General features: G+C 35.1%; 2 protein-coding genes and 1 long non-coding RNA gene across 4 annotated transcripts in view; 1 reads left to right on the top strand and 2 right to left on the bottom strand.

The window, feature by feature from the left end:
* Positions 1 to 20705, top strand: part of LOC135841687 (uncharacterized) — a 122260-nt gene extending 101555 nt beyond the window's left edge. For both annotated transcript variants that reach the window (XR_010557974.1, XR_010557975.1), the window contains exon 4: positions 20614 to 20705. This is a non-coding gene — a long non-coding RNA (uncharacterized LOC135841687). The remainder of the gene's footprint in view (positions 1 to 20613) is intronic.
* LOC135838755 (uncharacterized) lies at positions 36 to 16149 on the bottom strand. The gene is made up of 12 exons (XM_065354509.1): positions 15879 to 16149; positions 15562 to 15786; positions 15260 to 15460; positions 15079 to 15178; positions 14820 to 14942; positions 14530 to 14752; positions 13969 to 14128; positions 13136 to 13360; positions 11403 to 11600; positions 11211 to 11313; positions 10924 to 11046; positions 36 to 321 (listed from the first exon to the last, which is right to left on the bottom strand). Exons 1-12 carry the CDS (start codon positions 16017 to 16019, stop codon positions 101 to 103), a joined length of 2043 nt encoding a protein of 680 aa, XP_065210581.1. The 5' UTR covers positions 16020 to 16149; the 3' UTR covers positions 36 to 100.
* Positions 18522 to 21359, bottom strand: LOC135841686 (cathepsin B-like). Its single transcript, XM_065358799.1, has 6 exons — positions 21131 to 21359; positions 20619 to 20891; positions 20325 to 20528; positions 20068 to 20209; positions 19012 to 19146; positions 18522 to 18872 (listed from the first exon to the last, which is right to left on the bottom strand). The coding sequence occupies exons 1-6, from the start codon at positions 21278 to 21280 to the stop codon at positions 18643 to 18645; spliced, it is 1134 nt and encodes a 377-aa protein (XP_065214871.1). The 5' UTR covers positions 21281 to 21359; the 3' UTR covers positions 18522 to 18642.
* Between the last annotated feature and the right edge of the window lie 6063 nt (positions 21360 to 27422).

Here is a 27422-nt window from a genome sequence, read left to right as displayed (position 1 = left end):
CTTCAACTTTTGAGAAAGAAATCACTAAGTACGACTTGAAAATACGAGTAATAAGTGTAATGAAAAATAGATATGTATGTACATTGTAAAGAAATCAATGTTATAACGATTCGCTGTCAGGTAATCCTGCTACCATATTCGACTCGAACTGACATTCGTCAGTGCCTCGAAGAATTCTGAATGTTCCTTCTTCACCCCATTCTTTACCCCATGAATTAGCAACGAGCCAGTACTTTGTACCATTTTCTTCTCCCCATCCAATGACACGAACAGCATGGCCTCCCAAGTGCATAATGTCGAACCATGGTTTCGAATATATACCTGAAAATAAATTGATAGATTTGAAGATAGGTATGTATGTATTATGTACATCAAAAATCATATTTATACAATTGGAGATTGTTTTATTGTTATAAGTAGGTAAGCATGTAGGACTGTAGGTAATACTGCTCTTGGTGTAGAAATTTTGCGGAAAAAAAGTCGAGGGTCATGCTTATGTTATATCCTCATATGCCTAACCTGCCTGTGTGTACTATTATGTATTACTCCCTATGGTAACACTGCATTGTCCTACTCGGAGCTGCACCCTAGACGCAGCTACGAGCGTGTGGAACAGCGTAGTTCTGTTTCTTTCGGCCGGAGAGATGGACTTCCGTGTTAAAGAAGTGCTCGGATGCACTGATATATTAATTCTCAGACCAACATGTGTTGTAATCTGTGAATCTTGGTTAATTTCGGATAATCTTGGTTAATTTGGTGTTAATTTCGGTTTAATCGTCCATCGGGACACACTTCGTGATAAAATATACCATTTGTGTAACATGTGTGTGTATTTTATCCACATTCTGTGGTTTATTCTTATAACGCCATCCTGCTGAGCTAGCCAGGTAAGTTATTCTCCTCGGAGTATTTCTTAGTTCTCCCCTTTGAAGTAGTGATTCATTATATTACGGTAACAGGCATAAAGTAAGAATATTCTCACATTGGCGCCCAATAATCTTTGAAAAAGACAGATTGGTGACTTACACTCGTCATCTGCCTTTAAATTTCCATTCCCAGTTGAAATTTCACACCATTGTGTGTGAAATTGCAACAAAGAGTGGAAATTTCCCACTGAAAAAACCATTTGTGTTTGTCCCCTCGTAAGGACAATAAATTTAGGTATAATTTATTTTTAGTCAGTGTGAGAGTTGATATTATTATATATTAACCTTACTCAGATATTCACATCATCATATGTAATATCATAATAGATATTTTATACCATCGTGTGTAAATATTTCAAACTCAAATAAAGTTGATTCTAACTGAAAAATGAGTATCTTTTTCTTTTCATCTTCGATCTATTTTAGGTAGGTTTGCATAGTCAAAACCTACTTAAAAACGTGAAAACGTGGTCCCTCTATACCTCTGCTACCCCTGCCACCACCCAACGCAGGATCGCGCCAATTTTGGTTGCAAAAACAGCGTGAAGGTCATAGAGAACGTGAAAACGTGCTCGTCAGTTTTAGGTAGGTTTGCATAGTCAAAACCTACTTAAAGCCGCAAAAACGTGGTGCAATCTATACCTCCGCTACCCCTGCCACCTCCCAGCATAGGATCGCGCCAATTTTGGTACCAAAAACAGCGTGAAGGTCATAGAAAGAGCGCGAAGTCGCGAACCAATCACAGTGCAGCAGATACATCACGCCATATTGTGCTGTTGTACCTACCACACCCCACCCTAACAACAACGGACGTTTCGTAGCTAGCTTACCACGTTGCAAGCCACTGTCATAACGGCCTGTTATAGCTACCTCACCCTCCCTATACCAATGGACGCGGCCACATCACACCGCTTGTGCTGTTGCTGCAGCCGCACCCTTTTCTATTCCAAGAACACTTCGCGCCTAAATCCGGCAGTTATTTTATGTGCCTCGTGTGTGTAGTATTCACGTACCTCGGAGATTACTACTCGTTTTTGCTTTCTTGCTTTTTAATTTTTTTCAAAGTGTGCATATTTATTTTTTGCTCAGCTTATTTTTTGCTTTTAAATACTGTGCATATTTCCGCGATTTTTTTTTTCTGTGCTTTTTGTGAATTTTTCCTAAGATGCCAAGATTCTACCACTGTCTCTGTGTATTAGGTAGACACAAAAAGTCTTGCCCAAACTATGTAAATAATTCGCAGGATCGTGATTCTAATTCCATTTGTGAACAGAATACTAGCGATCCTGTCACCCAACAGGCTGAGATTACTAATAATTTAAGCCCATTTTCCTACATCTCATTTTTCAAAAGTAGGGATAATTCTCCAGTTTCTCCACTCGATTCTGAGGTGGATGGAGAGGATTCAGAGGAGGTCGATGCTGACGACTCTGAATCCACTAATTTAGCTAAAATCACCCTCCCTCCTCCTTCTAAGCCTATTCCTGAATCGAATGCACAAAGTGACCAACAACTGCAACAGAAGAATTCTGTCATCGTCGGTACTGACGATCTAGAATTCCCAGAATTGCCAGAAGACGTTGATACTAACGATCCACTTCTGGGATTATTCAAGGACACGTGGTCATCGCAGGTGCAGATGATTAAGAAAGTTAGGGCAGGCCAGGCTGTACATGATAAGTACATTCACGAATTAGAGAAGGATAAGGAGGTGGTTGCTAAGGTATTGACTGCTAATACCAAAGCAATTAAAAAAACCCACAAACAGTTCAAGAAATTTGAACAAAAATGCAGTTCTTGGGCTGACAATATTGTCAAAACAGCTGAAGAACATGCCACCCTAGCCACTAATACAGCCTCAGAAGCCCGCGAACTCGCAGCGAATACTGCACGCGAATTTTGCAAAGATAGGGAAGATAGGAATGCCAAAATGGATCAACACGTGGCAGACTACCAGGTGATGGCTTCGGAGCTTGCAAAAGTGAAAAAAGCCCAATTTGGTGGCTCTCACAATTGCAGCAACGCTATTAATGCGCCGAAGTCCAAAACCATGCCATTTGATTCAGCCTCCCTGAAAAGTGCAGGTATTTTTTATGATGAGTCTAGGAAATTTTTCCCCCACGAATTCGTTTCACAATTTGAAAAATACTTTGAGAACTTGAATGTTGTGGAAGCTCACAAAATATTCTTGTTCATCGGAGCAGTGAAAGCAAAAAATGCCGACACCTGGAGAAGCAAAGTAGAGAATGTGATTTCTTACGATATGCTTCTCCAGAAATTTTTCGATTTTTATTGGGACAAAGCCCATCAAAATGCTGCACTTAGGGAGTGCGAATTACGATTCCGATCCCCCTCAGGTCCTAAAGAAATGGCTGACCAAATGATTCGTTGGGCTAAAACGCTCATGAAACAAAAATATGCCATTGAAGAATGCATAGTCGATCTTCTGGTGAGCAAAGCCCCCCTTGAGTATAGAATTTACCTTAAGGAAGATGGCCAATCTGTGGAAAAACTCATCAGTAAGCTGGAATTTTTCTCTAACGATGATGTTGACCCAGAAAACGAGGTACCTATTGTGTTCTCAGGTCCAGCTTACTCCAAGACTAACCACCAACAATTTGGAACCCCAGTTGATAATAACGATGGTTCCAAGGAAGTTGAACTCCCTGATATGGCTACCCTCCAACGCCAATTTAGGAAAATGTTAGGTGGAAACGTCAACGAACACGATGTCTTAATCACCCTTACCCCTAAAAAGAAGTTTGGTCAGTCAGAAACTAAAAATTCCAACTCTGATGCTCAGAAATCTGCGAATAATGCAAAACCTGAGCATCCCAGAGAGAAATTCCATGTTAAAATCCCATCTCACCCCCCTCCTACCTCGAATCCCATTGCTCTAATTTTTAATAAACATGGGCTGGAGCCGATTCACGCTTCCGATTCTGAAAGCAGTTCATCAGAGGAATCTGAGGATGAAGAAACCCCCCCACAATAAACTCTGTCCTAAGTCCTAAAGTAATGACGATCCTGTCACACCCTAAGCTGAAAATCAACTTGAAATTCAGGTTGAAATTCACCTAGAGCCAGTTTGGGACCAAGAACCAAGTACTTCAACAGGGGTGAGTGTTGTTAATAACACCCCCACTGTACAATCTCCCCCCACTTCCGATGCTCAAACTCACGATACTGTGAATAACAGCATCTCCACTCCATCAATGTCAGCTGGGGCAAATGTCAATTTTGACACCCCCACAGACTCTATAGAACAACAAATGGAAACCACAGTCACCACTGCGTTGTAAATAGTTGAGAATGCATTGTCATTTTTAGCTATAATAAGCTTCCCCATGTTGTTCAATAAATACCTATTTTATAATAAATGGTCATTTTCAACAGATGAGTAATTTATTGACTTATAATAATCAATAGATTCCATTTTTCAGCAATTTCCCATCCTTCAAACGAATGATTCGACATCAAATATGATTTTGAGTCCAAAATTGTTCAAAAATTCGTGATTTTGAGAAAATTTGAGCCAAGAATGCATAGTCATTTTTCAAATGTCTCAAAAACGCAAGTTTTGTGCCCAAAAAATACCAATTCAATGTTGAATGGTATTTTTTCCCATGAAAACGAGTAATTTGGTTTCAAATATGATTTTGAGTCCAAAATTGTTCAAAAATTCACAATTTTTGGGAAATTTGAATCAAAAATGCATGGTCATTTTTCAAATACCCAGAAAATGCAAGTTTCCAATTCAAAAATACTTATTCAATGTTGAAGAGTATTTTTTCCCATGACTCATAATTTTTGGGAAATCTGAGCCAAAAATAATGCATTGTCATTTTTCAGATCTCTCAAAAACACCAATTTTAACTCCAAAAAACATTTATTCAATCTTGAATAATGTTTTCCCCCATCAACGAATAATGCGTCATCAAATATGATTTTGTGTCCAAAATTGTTCAAAAATTCACAATTTTCAGAAAATTTGAGTCAAAAATGCATTTGTCATTTTTCAAAAATTCTGAAAATTCCAAATTTTACCCCAAGTTTAGAAACCCTGGTACTACGCAGTTGTAATTTTACAACTACGTAGTCCTTTGTGTTCCAGCGACTAGCTCGTCAGCACAGGCCGCATTATGCATTTTGCCGCCATCCTGGCACTGAGACATCTGTCTTGGCAGTTTGTTAGAAGGTGCGGGGTAGGGTGAGTGTGATAAGCACACGAGCCAACAAGCGATTCTGCTATGAGCTCTCCGATCATTTCTTTTGTGTTCCTGCTTGTATCAAATCCAATGTTGGATAATTTTTATTCCTTTTATTTGAAATTGTTTTACCTACACTGTTATTATACATGTGTTTCTTCTTACTTTTGATGCTATTTGTAAGAAAGCATAATCATTTTTTTTTCCTTTTGTGAAAAATGTTTATTATGCTGATTTCTTTTGAAGTTTTCCAGTTTTTGGAAATCTTAAGTTTTTTTTTCCAAGTGACGTGATTTTTTTTTCTAATAATAGAATGTGTCGTTCGCGTATGTATAATCGTTGTCGTTTTTTAATTTCTAATGTGAGCTGACAGTTCCTGATACCTGAAGTTCCTGATACTTGGTGAGTACAATCGTTATTTTATGCTTTTAAAATATAAAATCAAAGTGTTAACGTAAACGTGTCAACGAGGCTCCCAACGCCAACTTGACAGACATATTATTTATCCCTAGTATTGCTTTTTTCACGCATTTCCGGTAGTATTTTATTATTTTCGCAAGAATTCTGTCTGACTGACCCCCCCCCCCCATCACCTTCTCTGTTAGATTTCAGAAATGACTGAAATCCTCGATCATCTCTGTGAGGGGTGCAAGCTCTCTGTCACACACCTCAGCCCTACCAAGGTATCTGAAGCCAATAGTGCGAAAGACCCTTAATCCATTTCTCACCCCAGTTCAACCACTGAGCCGAAATGACACTATTTTTTTGCAACACAGTGGTTGAAATTTACGAGCACCCAAATTGAGAATAGGAATTCCACCAGAAAGTGCTCAATCTTGAGCAATTTTTGTACCAAAGGTTTTTCCAAATACTCAAATAACTACGAGTTAAAAATTTACTTGAAAATTTTCAAAAAGCCAAGTCTTAGAAAATTACTTCAAGTGAATTTTTCCCAAACCAGTGAAAATTTTGGAACCAAAATTTTCCACATTAAAATTCCAAACCAGATGACAATGTTGTCAAATGGAGTAAGAGTATTTTCCACGATCTCAAACTATTAATTTTAATAGGTTGGGAGAAATCATTTCAAAATTTTGCAATTTGAAAAAAATGCAATTCGATACTGAATGCATTTTTTTTCTTCCTTTTTTCCTTTTTTTTTTTTTTTTGGTTTTTTGGAAAATTTATCCAAGTAACCAAGATAACATGTGTCCCAAACCATGATAACTGAAATGTTTCAGTGTCATTTATCCACCATAAGGTAGGGCAAAGTTTCCTGGGGAAGTTTACACTCAAAAAACCTCATAAACTTGTGATTATGCAAATTTTGACAAATTTTTGACTTGTAATCTTTGCTCAAAAATCCCTACCAGTTGAAAAACACCCTCAGCAGGGGCAAGGACTTCCCCCTCCCCCCTGCCATTGATTCCAATAGAACTGAAATAGTCCATCTTGAAAAATAATTCCATTGTGAAATTTTTCGAGAAATTTTTTCAAGGAAGTTTGTGTCCACTCCAAGCAGGTAAGAATAGAATTTCGATACTGATTTTCAAAATTCAAACCAAGATAGGCCAAAATTCCCACCATCCTGAATTTTCACTATATGACGTTTTCCCAAAACTTTCAAAAATAGATTCGATACTGAATTTATTGATTTTTTTTTTTTTGGGAGAGATTACCTTACAAAAACAAACGATATAACATATGCCCCGATATGTGGTACTCTAAGGGGACCAAAATGGCACATAGTTGCATTTTGGTTCCAAGTGAGGTCATTTCTCTGAAGAAAATAACCCTGTCCCAAACCATTCCCAAAAGAATTGATTCCATAGTGAATTTAATTCAACTCCCCAAGTCATATCCAAAAATTGAAATTTGAAATTTTTCGAATTCAATATACCCATTGTTTTCACAGAGATAGGGTAAAACTCGCATCAGTCAGTTGTTGAGTGGGAAAATTGAAATTTTTCAATACCCAACCCAACAAGACAAATCAACAGACTGGTTGAATTTTGAAAAGATATGTATTTACTGTATCTCGAAAAATTCACCAAACTGCTGATTCTCATTTCAACAAGATGGAAAATGTACACACGGTGAATAATATCACGTAGACATTTCCATCCAAATTGAAACATGTTGAAATCTGAAAATAAACGATAACACTCCCGAGAAGTGAAAGCAGTGGCACTAAAACCACCAATACCACATTGCTTTCTCGTTTTGAAATTTACGAGTTATTATACTCAAATAATTTCCAAAACAAGCAACTTTTCACCTTACAGATAACCCCCACAAAATTCTTTTCTCAGAAAATTGATTCGTAATGAATTATACAAATTTTTGAGAGAGAATTTACCCTACCAAAGGCAGATGTAACGTATGCTCCAAAATACTTTACTTTCAGCCAAAATAGGTACATCTAGCACCTATTCCCAAATTTTGATCCAAGATAGGGTAGATTTTCTCAGCTGAAAAAATCAGATAGTAGTTTTCCAAGATTCCAAACAGTTTCATTTGAAAATAAATTCCATGGTGAATTTTTCTTTCAAATTAATTGGAGAGAATATAACCATCAACAGGGGCAAGAAATTTCCACCCCCTCCCCCCTTCGGCTATAAATCTTAATAGTTCAAGGATCTAGCATGGAATTTTTTTCCAAAAATGAATTCTATGATGAATTTTTATTTTTGAGAGAGAAAATCCACTCTACAAAAACACCGGATATAATGTATGCCCCGAATATGTGGTATCCAGGTGTCAAACTTGCACAATTAGTTGCTTTTTGGCCCAGAGTAGAGTGAATTTCCAAAACTTCAACCATGTGAAGTGATCAAATTCTCAAAACATGACGAGTTGGAAATTAAAAATACCCTTCCCTAAAACATCTTCAAAAATCCATTCTATGATGAATGCATTTTTCCCATTTTTTTTTTTTTTATTTTTACCATAAATTTACCCAACCAACTATAGATGTGACGTATGTCCCAACACACATTCAATTCAGAGAATTGAAGATTGAAATTTTTCAACTTCAGTTTAATTACCTTCCTATGAAGGGGTAAATTTTCATCAAATTGCTGATTCGTGATTCAACAAGATGAGAAAATCTACATGATGTCTACTATCACGTAGATATGTATCTTCCACCATACCTCTTTCATCGAATATTTACGAGTTATGATACTCAAGAATATCCTAAGAACACAACGTCACAACCTACAGTTGTCCGAATTTGAAATTTTGATGCTAAAATTCAAATTATAAGTCAATTGTTGAGAAGTATTTTCGATTCTGAAAATCAATTTCTACAAGTACCAAACGCTATAAATGAGAATGCTTTATAATAAGCTCTCTTTCTCACACAACTTTTCAATATTAAAAGTCAAAAAAACCCAATGATTTGTTTCCCACATAATTATGCTATTTTTCTTTGTAAATTTTTCAACATTTTCTTTGTATTTTATTAATTTTTTTATTTTTATTTTTTTTGAGATTGATGCCAAATGTATTTATCATTTATTGATGTAACTTTCCACTGTTATTTATTTCTGTGCATTGTATAACATAGATCTCTAGCTGTAAATTTTGTCTTTTTTTTTTTTTTGAATTTTTTCTTGTGTTATTGTACGATACCTGCATAGTCAGGATGTTCTCTTTGTTATCTAGTTGATTATCACATTTAACCTTTAAATTGTCAATACAATGGAATATCAAATCAACTGCTGGGTTTTAACAATCTAAAAGCTACACAAACGAACGAATCAATGAAAATTGGAATTGAGTACTTGTTAGATTTAAGTTGCGTTATCTTTTTAAGTTGTACCTTGTCTGTTCAAAATATCCATTGTGATAATTCTGAACCCAAATGACCATTTGTGTTATTTCTATTCCCTACTTATGATAGCAGTTGCCATTTGTGCAAGCTTTTCCCCAACAATTAGCACTTTTAGCCTAGGCTCTCCAAAACTTTCCCTTTTTAACATTGTTTGTTTGTTCATATCATTGTATATGAACAAACAGCTTATACCCTTCCGCGAACCATTGTGTTCAACGAAGGAAGGAACTCACCTTCCACACCCCTCCCTTGTTTTCGATCCATTTGTGATCAAAACGTGGTGTTACCTGCCGGAGTTTCTTCAACTCTCTTTTGATCCTGTCTTCGTGTCGTTTAGTATGCGTTCATGTCGATGTATTGTTATTGGTTGGTGCGTTGGTGATTTGGTGCCTTAGGGTGCCAGTTACCGGTGGCCAATTGTGGCAATACGGCATCATGGATAGCGCTTAACCTCACACTTCTAAATTTAACACACTTTTGTCTCTCTCGTAATTTTCTCATCGTAGAAAATACGGGGGGCAGAAGTATATACCCATGATATTACTCATAGTCAGGTTCTAGCTCATATGTGGTATATAATGTATCCGTAATTGTCTCCGATGAAGAAGCTCATCATCAAAGCTAATCTCGGAGGGGCATATGTTATATCCTCATATGCCTAACCTGCCTGTGTGTACTATTATGTATTACTCCCTATGGTAACACTGCATTGTCCTACTCGGAGCTGCACCCTAGACGCAGCTACGAGCGTGTGGAACAGCGTAGTTCTGTTTCTTTCGGCCGGAGAGATGGACTTCCGTGTTAAAGAAGTGCTCGGATGCACTGATATATTAATTCTCAGACCAACATGTGTTGTAATCTGTGAATCTTGGTTAATTTCGGATAATCTTGGTTAATTTGGTGTTAATTTCGGTTTAATCGTCCATCGGGACACACTTCGTGATAAAATATACCATTTGTGTAACATGTGTGTGTATTTTATCCACATTCTGTGGTTTATTCTTATAACGCCATCCTGCTGAGCTAGCCAGGTAAGTTATTCTCCTCGGAGTATTTCTTAGTTCTCCCCTTTGAAGTAGTGATTCATTATATTACGGTAACAGGCATAAAGTAAGAATATTCTCACACTTACCTACTCAAATACATGTACGCATAATTGTCACTTGGTACGTACCAGTACCTATCACTCGCTGATAGAATTGTCTAAGTACCTAATTGAAAATCATAAATTTTTCAAAATCGTCCCAATAAAACAAAGTAGGTATTTAAAATAAACTTGAAAAAAAATCATTAAACAACGCTGAGTGTTGGTTTCATCTTCTAAAAAACTTGAGTGTTCTTTTTAGCTCCGTAAGTCGGGAAATTGAGGTGTTTTTCTCGACTCAACCAAATAATACTGGATAATACGTCATAATTCAGAACTGACTGCAAATATCAGTTTGAAGTGAATCATGCCTATATTAAAGTGTACTATTTTACATACATCTCCTCTCTAGTACCTATTTTTTTCATTGCTATAGACATACCTAAGAGGGAATTGCCATAATACAGATAATACGAGTACCTACCTATATTGTGCATGTACAGCTGATGTAAACGTACATAGACCTAGAAAATCTGCTTGTTTCAAAAACTTTGATATCTTATATAATTGAAGTCGAAAAAAATCCATGAAAAATAAATTCCATAAAAAATTAATTAATTAGCTCCCTTCTATCACTTTTTGTATGGTATACCTACTTGAAAGCACTTTTTTTTTGAACTGCAAGTACTGCTTTCTTTTTTTGAGTGCTATTGAGCCTTTCTTTAGCCAATATTAACTTTTAATGTACAAATAGGTAACATTGAAAGGATTTTGTTTATATGTTTTTTTTTTCATTTTGTAGGCTGGGTATCTAGTTTGAGTTTGTATAATTTAAACATATCCGAAACAGTAATGAAATTTTCTCACCTGATTTATACAAGCGAAAGGATAAATACACCCGGTATCCTGCTGTAATAGGTCCATTTTCGTAAATTTCTTTTCGAATTTGGTATTCCGTGTTATGTAGAAAGATAATTGAGCCATTTTGAACTAGAAAAAAAACATAAATCAATTTTATTGCGCGCAATATTCTTCCTGATTACCTATGTGAGAAAAAAAGTTACTTTCATATAAAATATACCTACTTTTTTATACATACAATAGGTACTCAATACTCATGCTAGTTATAATATTGTATAATTACTCCTTGTTACCTTTATATTTTTCCGTACATTTTTTCTTAGCTTCACATTGTGGAGGTTTAGGAGGACCGTCAAATTTTGACTTCTGTGGAGGAATAGAATACGGTCGACAACCCTGCAAAGAACATTTAATGAAACGTCGTCTGAGAACCGTTAGGAAGCTTAAAGACAATATTTCAATTAACACAAAAATAAAATACGTACTTCATTTGATCCGTAATCACCTCCGGTAACTAATCCTTCGTCAGCGATGTATTGCCAAGCTGTATGAAGATTTCCTCCTCCGCACGCGTGACTTTTTTTATCGCAAGCTAAAAGCTCGTCTGCAGACATATTGACATTAATTTTTCCGTTTGAATGAATGCATAATCGATCGCTGAACGCAGATGCGACTGAAACAGCCTAGAAAACAACAATTTTAAAATTAATAATAGATAGTTAGTCGGCTCTGAATGCAAATCGGATTTTTCCCTGAAATTACAGGGTGTTCCAGAATAACCTTTCACTTTTGTTTTATTAGTAGCTCTGAGAGAAAAATGGTTACGGAAATTTTTTTATAACCAAAATGAAGTAGAAATGTGCCGTTTTTAGACCATATATTTGAGTTTTCATTATAAATTAAGTTTTAAAAATTATTCCACCAAGATGTTTTCCATCATTTTTGACACAATCGACCAAACGTTTTTTAAAATTATTGAACACTTTGTTGAGCATTTCTCTTCTAATCAGTCTTGATTCACGAATAATATTATCTAGGAGCTGTTTCAGAGTCCTAGGATCATCTTGATATACTTTTGACTTGAGGTAACCCCATAAAAAAAAATCACATGCTGAAAAATCAGGGGATCGAGGTGGCCATGAAATTTCTGTGTTCAGCGAAATTATTCGATGACCAAAATGCTCACGCAATAAAGAAATCGTGTCCGTTGCAGAATGACAGGTAGCGCCATCCTGTTGGAACCAAGTAACTCTATACTTGTGTCTGCGTTTCAATTCAGGAATGAGAAACTCGTTTAACATTTTGCGATACCTCTCACCGTTCACCGTTTCATCAAACACATACGGTCCCACTATACCGAATTTAGCCACGCCCATCCAAACAGTCAACTTAGCGGAGTGTAGAGGTTTCTCGTGTATTATCATCGGATTCTCTGTCGACCAGTAGCGCATATTTTGTTTATTCACATCACCGTTTAGATAAAAATGAGCTTCATCAGTAAAGAGTAACGAGTTCAATGGAATCTCACCAGTATCAATTCTTGTAAGCATATCCTCGGCAAATGATTTTCTTCTCACAAAATCAGTTTTTTGTAACTTTTGAATGATTAAAATCTTATATGGATGGAAACTGAGGTCTTCAGATAAAATTCGTTGCAGAGAAGTTGGTTTGATTTTTAAATTTAACGCTCGTTTACGTATTGAAGTGGTAGGGGTAGTCTGTACTGAATGCCTTACTCGGTCCGTTGTTTCTGGCGTTCTTACTGATCTTTTCCGACCTGTAGGCTTATTTTTACAAGCATGAGCGGTTTTCTCGAAGTTTTTTACCCATAATTTCACTGTTGGCCTCGATGGCACTTCACTTTTACCGGTAAGTTTAAAATGTTTGCGGAAGGCACGAATTGCACTAATGTAAGAGTCATTATTTTTGAAAAAGGCCTTTACAATAAAAGCGCGCTGCACAGCCGTCCACTTCTCCATGGTAAAAAATTAATACTGAAACATAATTCGGCATGTGTTGGCTACCTGGAACCGCTTTTACCATTCCCCTAACACCATTTGAACGCAGATCAGTGCTCACCAAAATGTGAAAGGTTATTCTGGAACACCCTGTACGTTACTAGAAAGCAGCAAAATTCAAAATAAATGAGAGATGTTTACTCCGAATAGGTATGTACAAAACGTTTTTACTGAAACTGTCTTAGTGATTAGGTACAGACCCAACATGATCCACAGTTTGATTGTTGTTTTATGGACCGAATTGTGGTGCAATGTGGGTATCCCTCTCTACAGTCATAGTTTTTTGGTAGGTCATCTTCATAATTATCAGGTCCTTCGTGGAGTTTAGATTTTATGAAGTTGGTTAATCTTCGTCTTGGAATCCAACCAAGATCTCTTCTGAGATGTGATAATTTTACAAATTCTCCAAGTTTATTTGTTTCTGCCTGTGGAATTCACATGATTTAAGAAAATATAATTTTTAACAATACGAGCTTATCACGAAGTCTTCATATATCGTAAAAATGGAACACCACAGAAAAATGGAATTTGTACATATCACGAAATTTCAGCTTTTTGAGAAAAACTCAAAAACTAAGCATTCTAGAAAAAAACTAACGCGAGCGAGTATTTCAATACAAAGTACATACCTATACGTATGCACCTAATTTTATTTTAATTTCCAAAAAAAAAAAAAAATACTAATGTGTTGGATAATTTTGTTTGCAGATCTACATATTTTGGGTATATTTTTAGCAATTTTATCTACAGTGTTTTTTTTCAATTGTATGTATGTATATTATGTTTTCTTTTAAGCTTTAATTAATGAACGGCTTATATTTTTTCCCGTACTCGTATTTATAGCACTTCATCTTCTTTCACAAATTCCAAATTTTTTGAAAATAATTTTCTCTCTGATGGTACATAGGTATAAGTACTACGTAAGAAAACCAGATTTTAGTATTTTTCTTGCCTCAAAAAGTTGGAGGAAAAGGAGGGAATTCATATCTGTATTGTTTTCGACTTGAAAAAACTTACTTCTGATGAAACTTACCTTCCACAGAAGTCCAGGAATTTTGTTAAAAAAGTGAACAGCTTTAGCCACATTTACAATGCCATCATGCAAAAAAGCTGTACAAATTAAAATGTTTACAGTAACCAGCAATGTGAACAGAGTGCTGTATAACTTTACCATTTTGATGCCAGTACATTTATGCAGCAATAATCAAGTTGTACATACAATGAACTACCTAAATGAATACCTACTTTTGCGATTGGATGACCTAACAAATTAATTAACGGGGCAGTAATTAATAGCGAATAGCGTTTATGAGTTGCTTATATAAAGTGCAACATAAAATGTATAATGATGTAAAATTTTCTTGAAACGAATCCCCAGCTGAAATATGTACTTATGAAAAAAACTTATTTTTCATTTCTCAAGGCTATGCACTATAGTTTCATTCTAAATAATCAAACGTAAAACCTTTTCAACTGCCAAAAGAAAATGTCGAAAATCGTGTTTTGAAAATGAACAAGTCGTAGGGAAAGGTGTATTTATTGAAAAACATTATAAATTCATTGTTTAATTGTAGGTATTCAAAAAAAAGAAAACTAGATCGATGTAGTGTCAGGTAATGCTGCTACTGCCATGCTCGACTCGAATCCACATTCGTCGGTGCCTCGGCGTATTCTAAATGTTCCTTCTTCACCCCATTTTTTGCCCCATGAATTAGCAACGAGCCAGTACTTGATGCCATCTTCCTCTCCCCATCCAATGACACGAACAGCATGGCCTCCCAAAGGTATAAAATCGAAGAATGGTCTCGAATATATTCCTAAAAATGAAAAAGTAGGTAAGTACGTAGATTATTACTATGCAGATGATTAATAATATTTTCTCACCGGAGTTGTAGAATTTGAAGGATAAATACACATAAAATCCTGTTGTTATAGGTCCATTTTTATAAATTTCTTTTCGAATAAGGTATTCCATCGATTGTACAGAACCAACGGTGCCGGTTCTCACTAAAAAATTGTAACAAATTAATTTCTTGTGTGTGTTCATGCTACGTTATGTTACGTATGTAATGTACCTAAATATGCGTTCGAGGAAACTTTATTTTCTCGTGAAATATAGACCTTTCTAATTTATTCTGCCTACCTTTATACGTTTCTGGACAATTATTAGTTCCACATTCTGGAGTTTTAGGCGAAGGAGCAAAGAATGAACGGTTTGGTGGAATAGAATATGGTCGACAACCCTGCCAAAAAATTATATGTATAGCATATTGGTTGAAAACTGTTGTTTTACGACAATTAATTGATAGATATAAAATACACACTTCATTTGATCCATAATCTCCACCTGTGCCTAATCCTTCGTCTGCAATGTATTGCCAGGCTGTTTTAAGGTCTTCTGCTCCATTGCACCCATCGCTTTTTTTATCACAAGCTAATAATTGGTCTGCTGACATGTTGGCATTAACTTTTCCGTTTGAATGAATGCATAATCGATCGCTGAACGCAGATGCGACCGAAACAGCCTAGAAAACAACAATTGTTTAAGATTAGTAAAAGATATTCACTCTGAATGCAAATTATTTTACTGAAACCTTCGGTGACTACTGTAGATAGACATACATACCCAACACGATCCACAGTTTGATTGATCTTTTATGGACCGAATCGTGGTGCAATGAGGATATGCTACTCTGCAGTCGAAGCTTTTTGGTAAATCATTTGCATCAGCTTCGCCTTCTCCAGATGCTGGGGATGCCTTGTAAATAGTTTTCTTTTGTTTTGGAATCCAACCAAGATTTTTCTTAAGTTGTGATAATCTTACAATTTTTCCAAATCCGTTTCTGCCTGCCTGTAAAATTCATTTTATACGTGCATAAATGAGAACCATAGATTATTGACTTATTGTTAACTTAAAAAATATTTATTACGAAAAAAACGTACCTTCCATGAAAGTCCGGGTATGTTGTTATAAAATTTAACTACTTTAGCCACATTAAAACTTTCATCAGCTTGATAAGCTTCACAAAGTAAAATATCTACACTAATTAACAATACGAACAGTTTGATGTATAAATTTTCCATTTTAAAAGCATAAATAGAGCCAGGTAGGTATTAATGAATCAATGTAGAATTGATGCGTCTATATTAATGAACTACCTACGTGTATGTATTTTGTGTTTTGATACCTACGTAATTTATATCTATAATATTGGTGGTTTATTTTTTCTTCAGACCCCAGAAATGATTGTTTAGAGTGGGATTGTTTGAAGTTGACCGAAAATAAAATTGAATTTTGATAAGATAAGTAATTTTTCGGTCTGAAAAGCAAACAATAGGTAGGTAGGATTAGGACAAAAAGGCAATGTTGTGGCATTCATTTCAATTTCACCAAGTTTTCAGAAGCACTTGTTTGAAATGAAAGCTAATTAATTAAGATTTAAGTATATTAATTTGAGTCGAGTGTTTATTTAAAGTTTTGATTTTCCTTTCTGTAGCCGATGACTATTATAGGTATTTATTTTAGTTGTTGAGGGATCACGTGAACTCGACAATCTGCGAGGGAGAGTGAGATAGGTTAATTTCAATTTCTTTTTATTGTCCTGCGGAGACAGAGAATTTTCAGGAGTTATCCGAAATAGGCCAAAATTGATGTATCTGCCTTTAATAATTTTTGTCTACAAGTTTTTGATTTCTGTTTTTTGGAGAAATGATGAGGAAAGCTCAAACTCTTACCCGAATGAATACGTTTTGCACGATGATAATTTATGTTTATTTTTCATAAATTGATTAAAATCACTTGTTGCCGGTGTGGTTAAACTATACTCGTATCTTGGTATTGAGATGATTTTTTTTTCACATGGATTTGGATTCTATGTTGAAATAATTGAAGATTATTAAATATTTTCGCCAGTTTAAATCCATGTAATTAAGTGCCTATTCTCATGGAATAATTTTTTTTGACAATTTTCTCAAATTTTGCTGATATTTTCAATAAAAATAGCTTCATGATTCGGATTTAAGATTGGTTTCAGGCTTTAATTTGTGGAATAGCATTTTGAATTTCGGCTTCGCGTCAAATTTTTGATTTTTCTCTGGAAATTATTGGACGTTTTCAGATTTCAGCTACGGATCTGAATTCAGCTTCAATACTTAGCTGGAAAAGCGAAAAGCTGAATTCCAGAGCAAACTTTAGCAAAAAAAAAGAGAGAAAACTATTTTAAAGCCAAAATTAGAACAAGTAAACGTTCATTTTTTATACGAATTAGGTATGGTAATGGTATGTAAAACTTTGGATTAAAAAATATTTTGATCATTTTCTAATTCCTACATATATTTAGACTGATTTGATTTTAAAATATTTTGTCTGGCTTTCAAACTTGACTTTTCTATATTGAGTTAACTTGAGTAAAAAACAAGTCCACGATTTAAAACCTTTTTAGGAAAGGATACTTTACCACAATTTAATATTCCGTCAACATTCGAAAAAATCCGTTCTCTTCCTGATTCTTTCTTCATGAATTAGCTATGATTCAATGTGGAATCTTATTTTCAATTCCCCAGTCTACGATTCGAATAGCGTGACCAATATTAGGCACTTCTCAATAAGTCAATAATTTGTGAAGTCCATTTGGAATATTCTTACGGTTACATTAATTTAATAGCCGTATTATATGAGTGCATGCGGGTTTCTATTCACTTATTCCATTGAAAAATTCAGTGGGTAGGTACTAGGTACGTACATATGTGTATGCAGGCATGTATTACCTTACCTACCTACCTGACTTATAGAAGGGGAACAGGTAATGCTTTTAGATTTAGATACCTGCTTGTTTGAAGAAGTATTTTGTAGTTCTTTTCATTAAAGTTCAAGATGTTTAAAAATAGACCAATTTATGGAAATTGAAGTACTTGGTACACAACTAGATAAAAAAAATTGAAGAAGAGCTTGAGAAATAAAGTTGGTGCTTCAGTTACCAACAAATACCTACTGTATTTCTTTTCCTTCACTCTATTTTCATCATTTTCCAAATCTCACATGTTTCAGTAATAACTGAAGATATTTTATGGAAGTATAGTTAATAGGTACTCAGAAGGGTAACTTACACTCAACCCTCAATTTCTTTCGAACCCGCCAGTTCTGAAAATTGAAGGAGCTCGAAATTCAAATACAAAATGTCAACATTTCTGACCACAATTTCTGGTCCAACTTTCTGAGATGAACAAAAAAGGTTCTTATACAAAACAGTTCATCTTTGAAACTGAATGAATTATAAGCCATCAAACTTTTAGAAAAGCATGAATCCCCCCTCAGTTTCTTTTGAATTCTTGTAAGTTGATTGCTAACCCGAACGTTACCTTCTTCGAAATTGAAGGAGTTACATGGAATAATTTTTTTAAGTTGAGGTACTTTGAAAAATCTATCTTCCCAGAGTGCCTTCAATTTTGAACAGGGGTAGGCCATTTTGAAAGAGAACATTCTGTTAAATTGAAAGTCAAAACGTAGTTAAGTGTGGCTATGTCATCAATCTTACCACTTTGGTGATTGATAATTTTTAAAAAAATGTACCTATGCACATAGCAAAATGTTCATAATTTAAGGTGTATTTGGAATTCATATGGAAGGAAAAAGTTCACAATATACTTTAAAAGTTGTAGGTACATTATTTTCTGAATAATTTATTAGCAATTCAGATTAAAGTAAAATCTAATTGATGTCCTGTGGTATGTCTGGAATGCCACTATTGATAAACGATTCGATTTGGCAGTAATTTGATCCTCTCAGCATTCGGAAAAGTCCACTTTCTCCCCATTCTTTTCCCCATGAATTAGCTATGAGCCAATATGGAATCTTATTTTCAACACCCCAACCTACGATGCGAACAGCATGGCCATTTCTTGGTTCTTCCCAGTCTTTCAAGTCGACATTGAATATTCCTACGAATTATGATTAAATATATAATGACTATTCGGGTCATTTAAAGAGAAAATCTTGTGTAAAAATAATAACTATTTCACATGGAAAAAACGTAGCAATACGACGTTAACTATAGGTAAGCGTTTAGTAGGTATGTACCTGATTTATAGAAGGAAAAGGGTGGATAAACTTTAAAAGCTGCTGTAACTGGACCATTACGATAAATCTCACGACGTATGTCATATTCGTTATTTGGATTCGTTGCATTGCCTGACATCATCCATGTATATTTAGCTATGAAATGAACATGATTTCAAATTTACAGATAGGTAATGAATTCTGTTAAAAACTATACCTATGTATACTGTACAAGATGAGGAGCTGGATATCAAAACGCCGTAAGTCCATTTTTATGAAAATTGAGATAAGAGTGTTTTCCGATGTAAAATTCAACGGGGAATCGATTGCAGCCATCGTCGTAAATCCATCCGCCATGCTTCACCTCGAAAATCCCACTCAAAGTTGAGATTTACTTCAAAACGCAGTAAAAACCAGCAATTTTACTTCAAAACGCAGTAACTACACTATTTTTAGCGTTTTTTTGTGTTTTAAGGTCGGTAAACATTGATTTCAGAAGGTGGTTACTGTTGGTAATGAAACTACAGACTTTTAAAAAATTTCCAACATATTGTTCAATCATAATCACACTTGGCCTGAACATAAAAAACAAAATCTTGTGTCATGACTCATGTCACTATGGCAAACGGCGCTTCAATTTTGAATATTTTTTTTACTATTTAATAGATAATAATCATTAAAATGGTTCTCTACCCATGTGTTTTTATTTCAGTAAGAGAGTGCCAGTGTATTTACTGCGTTTTGATATAAAATGTGCGTGATTTTTGTAGCAAGTTTCAGATCAAAACGCAGTAACTGTCTTTTTTCAGATCAAAACACAGTAACTTTTTTTCTCCCCCTCCCCACGTTCCCCCCGGTTCTCAAAAATTTGGGCACTTTCATGTTTTGAGGTCATGGTGACTTCCCCTTTCCTCTGATACCACATTTGACCCCCTTCGACTCCCCCCGACCCCCCCCCCCCCCACAGTTTTCCTCATTTCTGAAAATTTTGCAAAATGGACTTACAGCGTTTTGATATCCAGCTCCTCAGTGTACATATAGGCATGTAATTTTACGATTGATACGAACGTCTCAGACCTTTATAAAGTTTTCCTTCTGGTTCATGCCATTCGTTGGAACATTTGTTTTTTCTACAAATTGGTGTCAGTGCCGCATCAACATCATCGCAAGGCATATGATATTTTTGAGAGCACGGTTTTATCAAAAATGGTTGACATCCCTGAAATATCAAAATAGATATAGATCTATGTAATACTATGTAGTAGGAGTAGGTAATTGCTTTTTTTTTTTTTGAATAATCATGAGTTTTATATACGTAAGTAATGAGAATTTACATCAAACGTTCCATATTGGCCGCCACTGACTACACCGTTCTCTTTTATGAACTTCCAAGCTTCTTCCTCCCATCCACCATGACAGCCGTGGAGACGTTCTGTTTTTGCGCACGTCATTAAATGATTAATTGATATATTCACATTGATCATGCCTTTACTATGGATACACAATCGATCGCTGAAAGCTGCTGCTGTACAAGCTGCCTATTTACAATAAAATAATACCTAGTTGTACAAATTGTTGATACCTAAGGATTTATTTTCGCTAATCGGTATTTTCTTTTTCTAGTTTACCCAACAACATCCGCATAAAGATTGGTCTTGGATAGTGGATATGGTTGTGCAGTGAGGATACATTTTTCTGGCATCGTAATTATCTGGTAAGTCGTCGTAACTGTATACATGATTTTCTTCTTTATTTTTATTGGTATCGCTTGTACGAGTTTCTGGGGCGATGGGAATTTCATTTACTGATGGTCCATTCATATTGATCTCTGCGGTGAAAGATCCCATCCGATGTTTTTGTTGCGACATACTCAAATATTTACCAAAACCATTGGGTCCTGCCTGAATTAAAATCACGTACACTCGTCATCAATGTACTGAGTTTTTTTTTTAAATTTTTTATAAAATAGGCGCCTTCTGATACATATTTTAAAAATATATTTCAGTAGTTTCACGTTGATGTATAAATTGGTATTTCTATCGGTCAAGGGAATACTTAAATGGTACCTATAAAACATCTTTAATTTTCGAGGGTTGTTTTAAAATACCAAGACTAGTCCCAATGCTTTATGTATACTTACTGTCCACGTTCTTCCTTTGATGCTGTTCAAGTAAGTGACAGCCTGATGGACATTGATAAGATCTGAATTCCAATCGAAAGGAGATCTTGGAGGTGAACAGTCTCCATACGCCAACAAAGAAGAAACCAAGATGCAAAATATCACAGTCATTATGACACTCTTACAAATTGAAAATTTCCAACGCTCAACTCATAAGGAGTAGGTGCGATCTTTATTTATCCGTATAGCGCGCTGCTTTTTTCCTTGTTTTTTTTTTCTTCAGAGAGACTACTCTAAATATTTGAAGAAATATTTCGAAAGTTTTTTTTTTCTATCAAAATTCAAGATGTTGAAAAATAAAACAATGCATGGAAATAATAACTAGGTAAAAAAAATCTAAGGGGCACTTGAATAATCAAATAATATAGGTGCTTGGGAGTTATCTATGTACAAATAGCCATTTCCTTTCTAGTTCCGCCTTATTCTTATTGTCTTGACTGAACTAATGAAAATACTAGTTTGGTTTAGATTCTTGTAGTTCTGAAGAAATTTCACAGAAAAGTCGGTGCTGTACAATTATTGAAATTTTTAAATGATATACTAGCCAAAAATAATGGATACCAAATGACTTGCTATGTGCCTACTTAATTATCAGGACTTCTCAGTAGGTCCAGTCATTTCTAATTTTTTGTCAAGTGATCACCATTCAAAATTTTCACGTTTCATTTTAAAAAATACTTTTAAAATTTCGCACCGGGTGGTTTTAAATTCAAGAAAATAGGACAGTTCGAGTAATTCATAATTGCATGGCACAAGTACATCGTTTCATAATTGAACAATAAAAAAAAATCGGTATAAGTGCGATTGTAGAACGTTATCTTATATTTTTATTCAGGTTAATAGGTGTGGGTCTATGTAGAGGTGATTTTTTTCGGATTTTCTTATTGAATATAAAAGACATAAATATGACTCATGACCTGATAATGTTCAACATGTCAAATAGTCTCGTTGAGATGAGGAAAATAACGAAATCAAAATGTTTATGAAGAATTCGCTTGTAATTAAATTACCGTGCACAGTACATTATACATATATAGCGTTTACCTACCTACCTATTCACCTAAATACCTACTTGCAGGATGTTTACCAGTGCGAAAAAAGTGCGAATTTTACCTAGATAAAAGTAAGTAGGTACTAGGTAGTTTGAAAGTACAGAAATTTCTTTAGAATGAACGACAATTTCTGAAAAATTAACGTCATTATCAAAACTGTAGCTCATTTTCAGTTTTTATATTTCTTGTGTTTTGTACTTCTTGAATTGTAAATTAATCTAAATTTTCTAAAGCTTTTGCGCTCGCTTCACTCAGGTTGCTTTTCTTTCCTTTTTTAAAACATTTTTTCTATACATTTAATGCTCAAATCAGAAAAATTCCAAAGCTGAAAAAATCGTTTCTGATATCAAAAGTAGGTAATGTTTTTCGAAATAGATTTGTTATGGTGCAATCTGCCTCCACCTGCTTGGTGATTATTCTTAGGGTTACCTTTTACGCGATGTGATTTATCTTTATTGGGTAATAAAAGGTACCGAGTACGTGGGAAAGTATTCAGATATTAGGGTGTGAAAGACATCTGTCGATCGCCAAGGAGGCACGAGCTTCTGGCGATCGGAGTGTCTCTTCACTTGGTTTTTGCAATCGGCCGTGGCAAGATCCTCGTCGAAGTATGTGGTCAGGGAGTAATCTGTATACGAAGACAGGCTTCTGCCTAAGTAGTATTATTTCGTTGTTTTACCCACCTCGCGTGTGGACTAGATTAAATTAAAGTCTAATCATACTCGTCGGTTAATAATTCTAATGGTATTAATCCGACGATTATACCTAATTTTAGGGTCTGCTCGAGATGTACCTAGGCATTGAGAGAGCCGCTTTCATAACGTGAATTTCCTTGAAGTAAAGCAGCCACCGACAGCCACTATTATTGGGGTAGGCTAAGGGAAAGAGGTGGTGAGATGGTCAGCAGTGTTAGGTAAGTGGGTACTTACATGGTGGTGTCTCCACTATATTAACTATAATTATATCGTAGTTAATAGATGAAGTCATTCGTCGTAAGGGATGGAGCAGAGATTCCTCACTTACGCATAAACTCATATATTTCGCTTACATGGTTGTTGTACATTGCGCAGCCAGTATGGTCTCAATTCCTTGTATAATTGGCATGATTCACCCAGGAGAAGTACCTTAAGTACTATCCTATTTGTTTAGATAGAGCACATTCGTCGAAGTAATAACATATCTCAATATGTTATAAATGTAGCCAATGTAGTGAATATCTTCTCAAAATAAACCTTGTGTACATAAATGGTATTTAAATGTTGATTATTTATGTACTTGATGACTTAGAAGTATAGTGATTACTCTTTTCAACTCCCATCTGAGCTAGCTAGGAGTCGAATAAATGTCCCCCCTTAGGTGATATTTATGAGATGGACCAATAACTCGCTTGTTATAAAACCTACTATCATCTGCTAATCCCTATCACTTTTAAGATAACATTTTGGCGCTCAAACGGTGGGACTTACTTTACTTAGCTTACTTCATGCAAATTAGGTAGTGAGTTAGTCTCGAATCCAATGTAAAAATTATATTCTTATTAAAATATCTTAGATGTGAATTTTTTGAATATTTTGGTGTTTTTCTAATATTTTTCGGACATTAAATACTTCGACTACGAGTGTTTCTTCGAGTGTAGAAATATTTTAAAAATACATAAAATCTTCTATTGTATGTATTTGACTGCAGACGGCAACGAAATACATAATAGGCAACCCTAATTCTTTATTTTCGATTAGTTACGCCTAAACATCTTCATAGTTATGCTTTAGTATAGAAACCCTTTCCTTTATACTTACGTGCATGTACTATTTGATATCTTTAAAAATCCTTAACTGTGTAGTGAGTAGGAAATTGTGATTGACTATGTAGTATGAGACAGACGTCGTTATATTGGGCAAGATTTATAATCTGACGAGTCCCATAAATGATGGTCACCTCAGAACAATGGAAAATATTGCAGTGTACTATTCATTACACCCTTCTTTTTATTTCTGATAAAATTATGTGATGAGTGGTGACTTGTGACGTATATCATGAGTCACCAGGGAAAGCTGTATTTGATTGAGCAAGATTGTTGTGTAGAGTACAGTAGGCCTTCTCTCATTGAATTTCATATGGATAAAAATATTCACAGAGAAACTAGTGCACTCTCATTAGGATTTCGTTGGTTACGATCACGAAATCATCTCAAGGGAATATCTTACCATATGAAAAGTCTGTGGTCTGTCTATATTTTTGGAGAAGTAAATATTCTCAGAGAAACCAATGCACTCTCATTGGGATTTTTGTTGGTTACGATCGCAAAAATCATCTCTTGTCAATATTTTACCATCTGGGAATGTTGAACCAGACTAGCAAAATGAGAGGAGATTATACATACTCGAAAGATAAATCTGACTAGCCTCACAGACACTTGCCAACCCTGCGAATCATGATGAAATCACAGCATATCACGAATTACGTAATTTCAAAATTTCCTAGCAATATTAAAATTAGCCAAATTTCTATGTAGGAAAAGATGAATTTTTTGTACCAGTCTGTAACTAAAAATTACGTTCTGAGACAGAAAATTCAAATAAATAAGTTGAGATTATTTGGTTTTTCACAAAAATGAAAATTTCCATAATTATAATTTTTCTCTACATTCATGTCATTTTAATGACGCGAATGTAGGAAAAAGTAGATCCTTTGTCAATCTGGAAATTCTAAGAGAATAATTTTTCCTCACAGAAAAATTAATTTTTGGATGATTTCGAGAGAAACACTGGAAAAATGGAATTTTGGATTGTGAAAAATTGAAGATGATCACCACCATTCGTTAGATCGTTCCTACACAGACCACTAACTATTTGATTTCCCGATCTAAAAATTTCTATACAAATCTTTGTAATTCTGTAATTCTGTAACTAAAAAACAAAAATTTAGAATCACAAAAATTTAGGCCAACGAATTCGTTTCGAATTGTCCATCTCTTTTATAAAATTAACGATTCTAAAAATTATTCAGGATTATTTTTGGATTTATAGAAACGTCATACTTTGCGAGTTTCTGAACAGCAAAACAGACGGTTCTGTAAGTCTGAAATTGTAAAAATTTAGGTTCTCAGATGGGAAGTCTCGTAGAGATCAGTGTACTTCTTGTAGTCAGAACCATAAACATTTAATTTGCGCCTATTAAATTAGTTTCTAATCGATATTAATTAATCTTAGAAATTAAAATAGGTAGATATCTCATCTTTCTATGTGTCGCGATTTTTTTGAACCTAGAAATTCAATGTATCTTTTTCAAATACGAGGTGACTACCGAAAGGATATGCCACACGTGCCGAAAAAGGTACCTACCTATTAGAGGTCAATAAAAGGTTCTCCTTTGTGTTAAAAATCACGTCGCATTCGATACCTATCTCGTGACTACGTACGGGATACAATATAAAGATCATTTGTACTATACCAATGCTCTTCACCCTCTCAGATCTATTAGCGTTTTCGAACCACGAAATGACTACGTAAGGGATATATGTATGTACCGACGTACCTACACATTCCAGGTGTACCTAGCCTTCTTTCCAGATATGTGGAAGACTACGTACGGGCTTCGAAAAACATGCTAATTTAATAGACTTTGACTTAGTCTACACGATTCCATTATTCTTTCCAAGAATAGGGAAAAGACCCTCTTTTTTACGATGCCAGGTGAAATATCAACTCGTAGATCTCTGCAATCGTTAAAAAATATCGAAGGGTCAAATAATAATTTTATGATAATTAAGGTGGAATTTGCTCGTAAAACGGCAAAAGGCTTCGCCCTCGTATATTACGTACTTCGGCAATGTAATGTATACCTCCACCACCCCGCCATCCGCCAGTACAAATTAACAATAGATCTGTCGGCGGTATGCTACAAAATCTTACGATCTAAACATCGTGTTCTCACGATTATTTTGGCAATAAAATAAACGCCACATTTAATTTAAACCTTTCGTGTAAATTGTCGCGTGCCCAGGCAGATGATTGAACCCTCGCATTTGAACAAAGATTCTCACGCATTTCGATCATCGTAAAACCAAGGCGCCTATGATGACAATATACCTTTACCTTTTTACCCTTTTTTCATTACTTTTGGAAACCGACAATGCTTTGGCAAATTCCAACAGTCTCATTATTCATGTAACTCTCGCGAGTATCGGAAGTCTCTCGTTCGGAATTCGTTCGGACTTAGGCACTTTTATGTATACTCCTCCAGCATTGAATACACGCAGTCGAGTAAGTAACCACAAATCGTTACATACTTTGGATATCGGCAATATAGATCGAAAATCCAATCGCGGTAAAGCTTCTAAAAACGTTACGATGAATAATGGTCAAGAAAATGAAAATTCGGAACACTCTTTCTTTAGCGATAATTACCAATTGCAAGACAATGATTGCGCAGTTGAAGTTGAAATTCACCACACACCCGATGAAGGTGTAGGTACTCAGGAAAATTCTAGACCTTTTGATCCGGAGATTTTTCGAGATATTGCTAAAGATAATGTTTTCGTAACTTTTCAAAAGACTTGGGACTGGAATGAATCCATCCAAAATGCAGTCGTTCAAAATTTAGAAACAACTAAAAAAGAAATTTCCAACATTGATAAATTGGTAAAGGAAACGAAAAGAGCAACTATTCATTTATCCGATAGAATTACTGACGTAGCTAGCGAATCTGAGAGAAATATGCTGCAGAATACTGCATGGTATGACGAACTGTCAGGTCTACTTCGCGAAACTAATATTTCTATCGAAGATACGAAAAATGAAACTATGCATAACTCGTCTAAAATTCGTACTATTTCTGATGCTGTGACAAAATTAGATCACGATACGAAGGTTCGTGATTTAGGTACTAAAAGAATGGCAGAAGAAATGAATCGTATTAAGGAAACAATGCGTCGCAATCCTCAGATAGCTACTGTTACAAAATCCAAAACTATGGCTATTGATTCGGGATCAGTTATAAACGCTGGCGTCTATTTTAGCGACGACAAGTTATTCTTTCCGCACGAATTTTTAAATCATTTCGAGGACTATTTTTCTGAGACAAATGCTGCAGAAAAACACAAAATTATTGCATTTAAAGGCGTAATTACAACCTCAGACCGTGATGACTTTCTTGAGACAGTTAATGACGTTCGTAAATTCGACGAAATGAAACAAAAATTC

Source organism: Planococcus citri, chromosome 3, assembly GCF_950023065.1.
Source record: "Planococcus citri chromosome 3, ihPlaCitr1.1, whole genome shotgun sequence".
Lineage (NCBI taxonomy): Eukaryota > Metazoa > Arthropoda > Insecta > Hemiptera > Pseudococcidae > Planococcus > Planococcus citri.
Note: the sequence above shows the minus strand (reverse complement) of the source record. Positions and strands in the feature narration are given on the sequence as shown.

Bases quoted from the DNA above. Each gene is read 5' to 3' on its own strand.
- LOC135841686 (XM_065358799.1), bottom strand. From the start codon at position 21,280: ATGACTGTGATATTTTGCATCTTGGTTTCTTCTTTGTTGGCGTATGGA. The intron at 20,529-20,618 runs GTAAACTAGAAA...TATTGTAAATAG, and splicing joins CTTTATGCGGATGTTGTTGG to GCAGCTTGTACAGCAGCAGC. The intron at 20,210-20,324 runs GTAAATTCTCAT...TTGATATTTCAG, and splicing joins GCCAATATGGAACGTTTGAT to GGATGTCAACCATTTTTGAT.
- LOC135838755 (XM_065354509.1), bottom strand. From the start codon at position 16,019: ATGGAAAATTTATACATCAAACTGTTCGTATTGTTAATTAGTGTAGAT. The intron at 15,787-15,878 runs GTACGTTTTTTT...TGAATTTTACAG, and splicing joins TACCCGGACTTTCATGGAAG to GCAGGCAGAAACGGATTTGG. The intron at 14,943-15,078 runs GTAGGCAGAATA...ACAATTTTTTAG, and splicing joins TTGTCCAGAAACGTATAAAG to TGAGAACCGGCACCGTTGGT.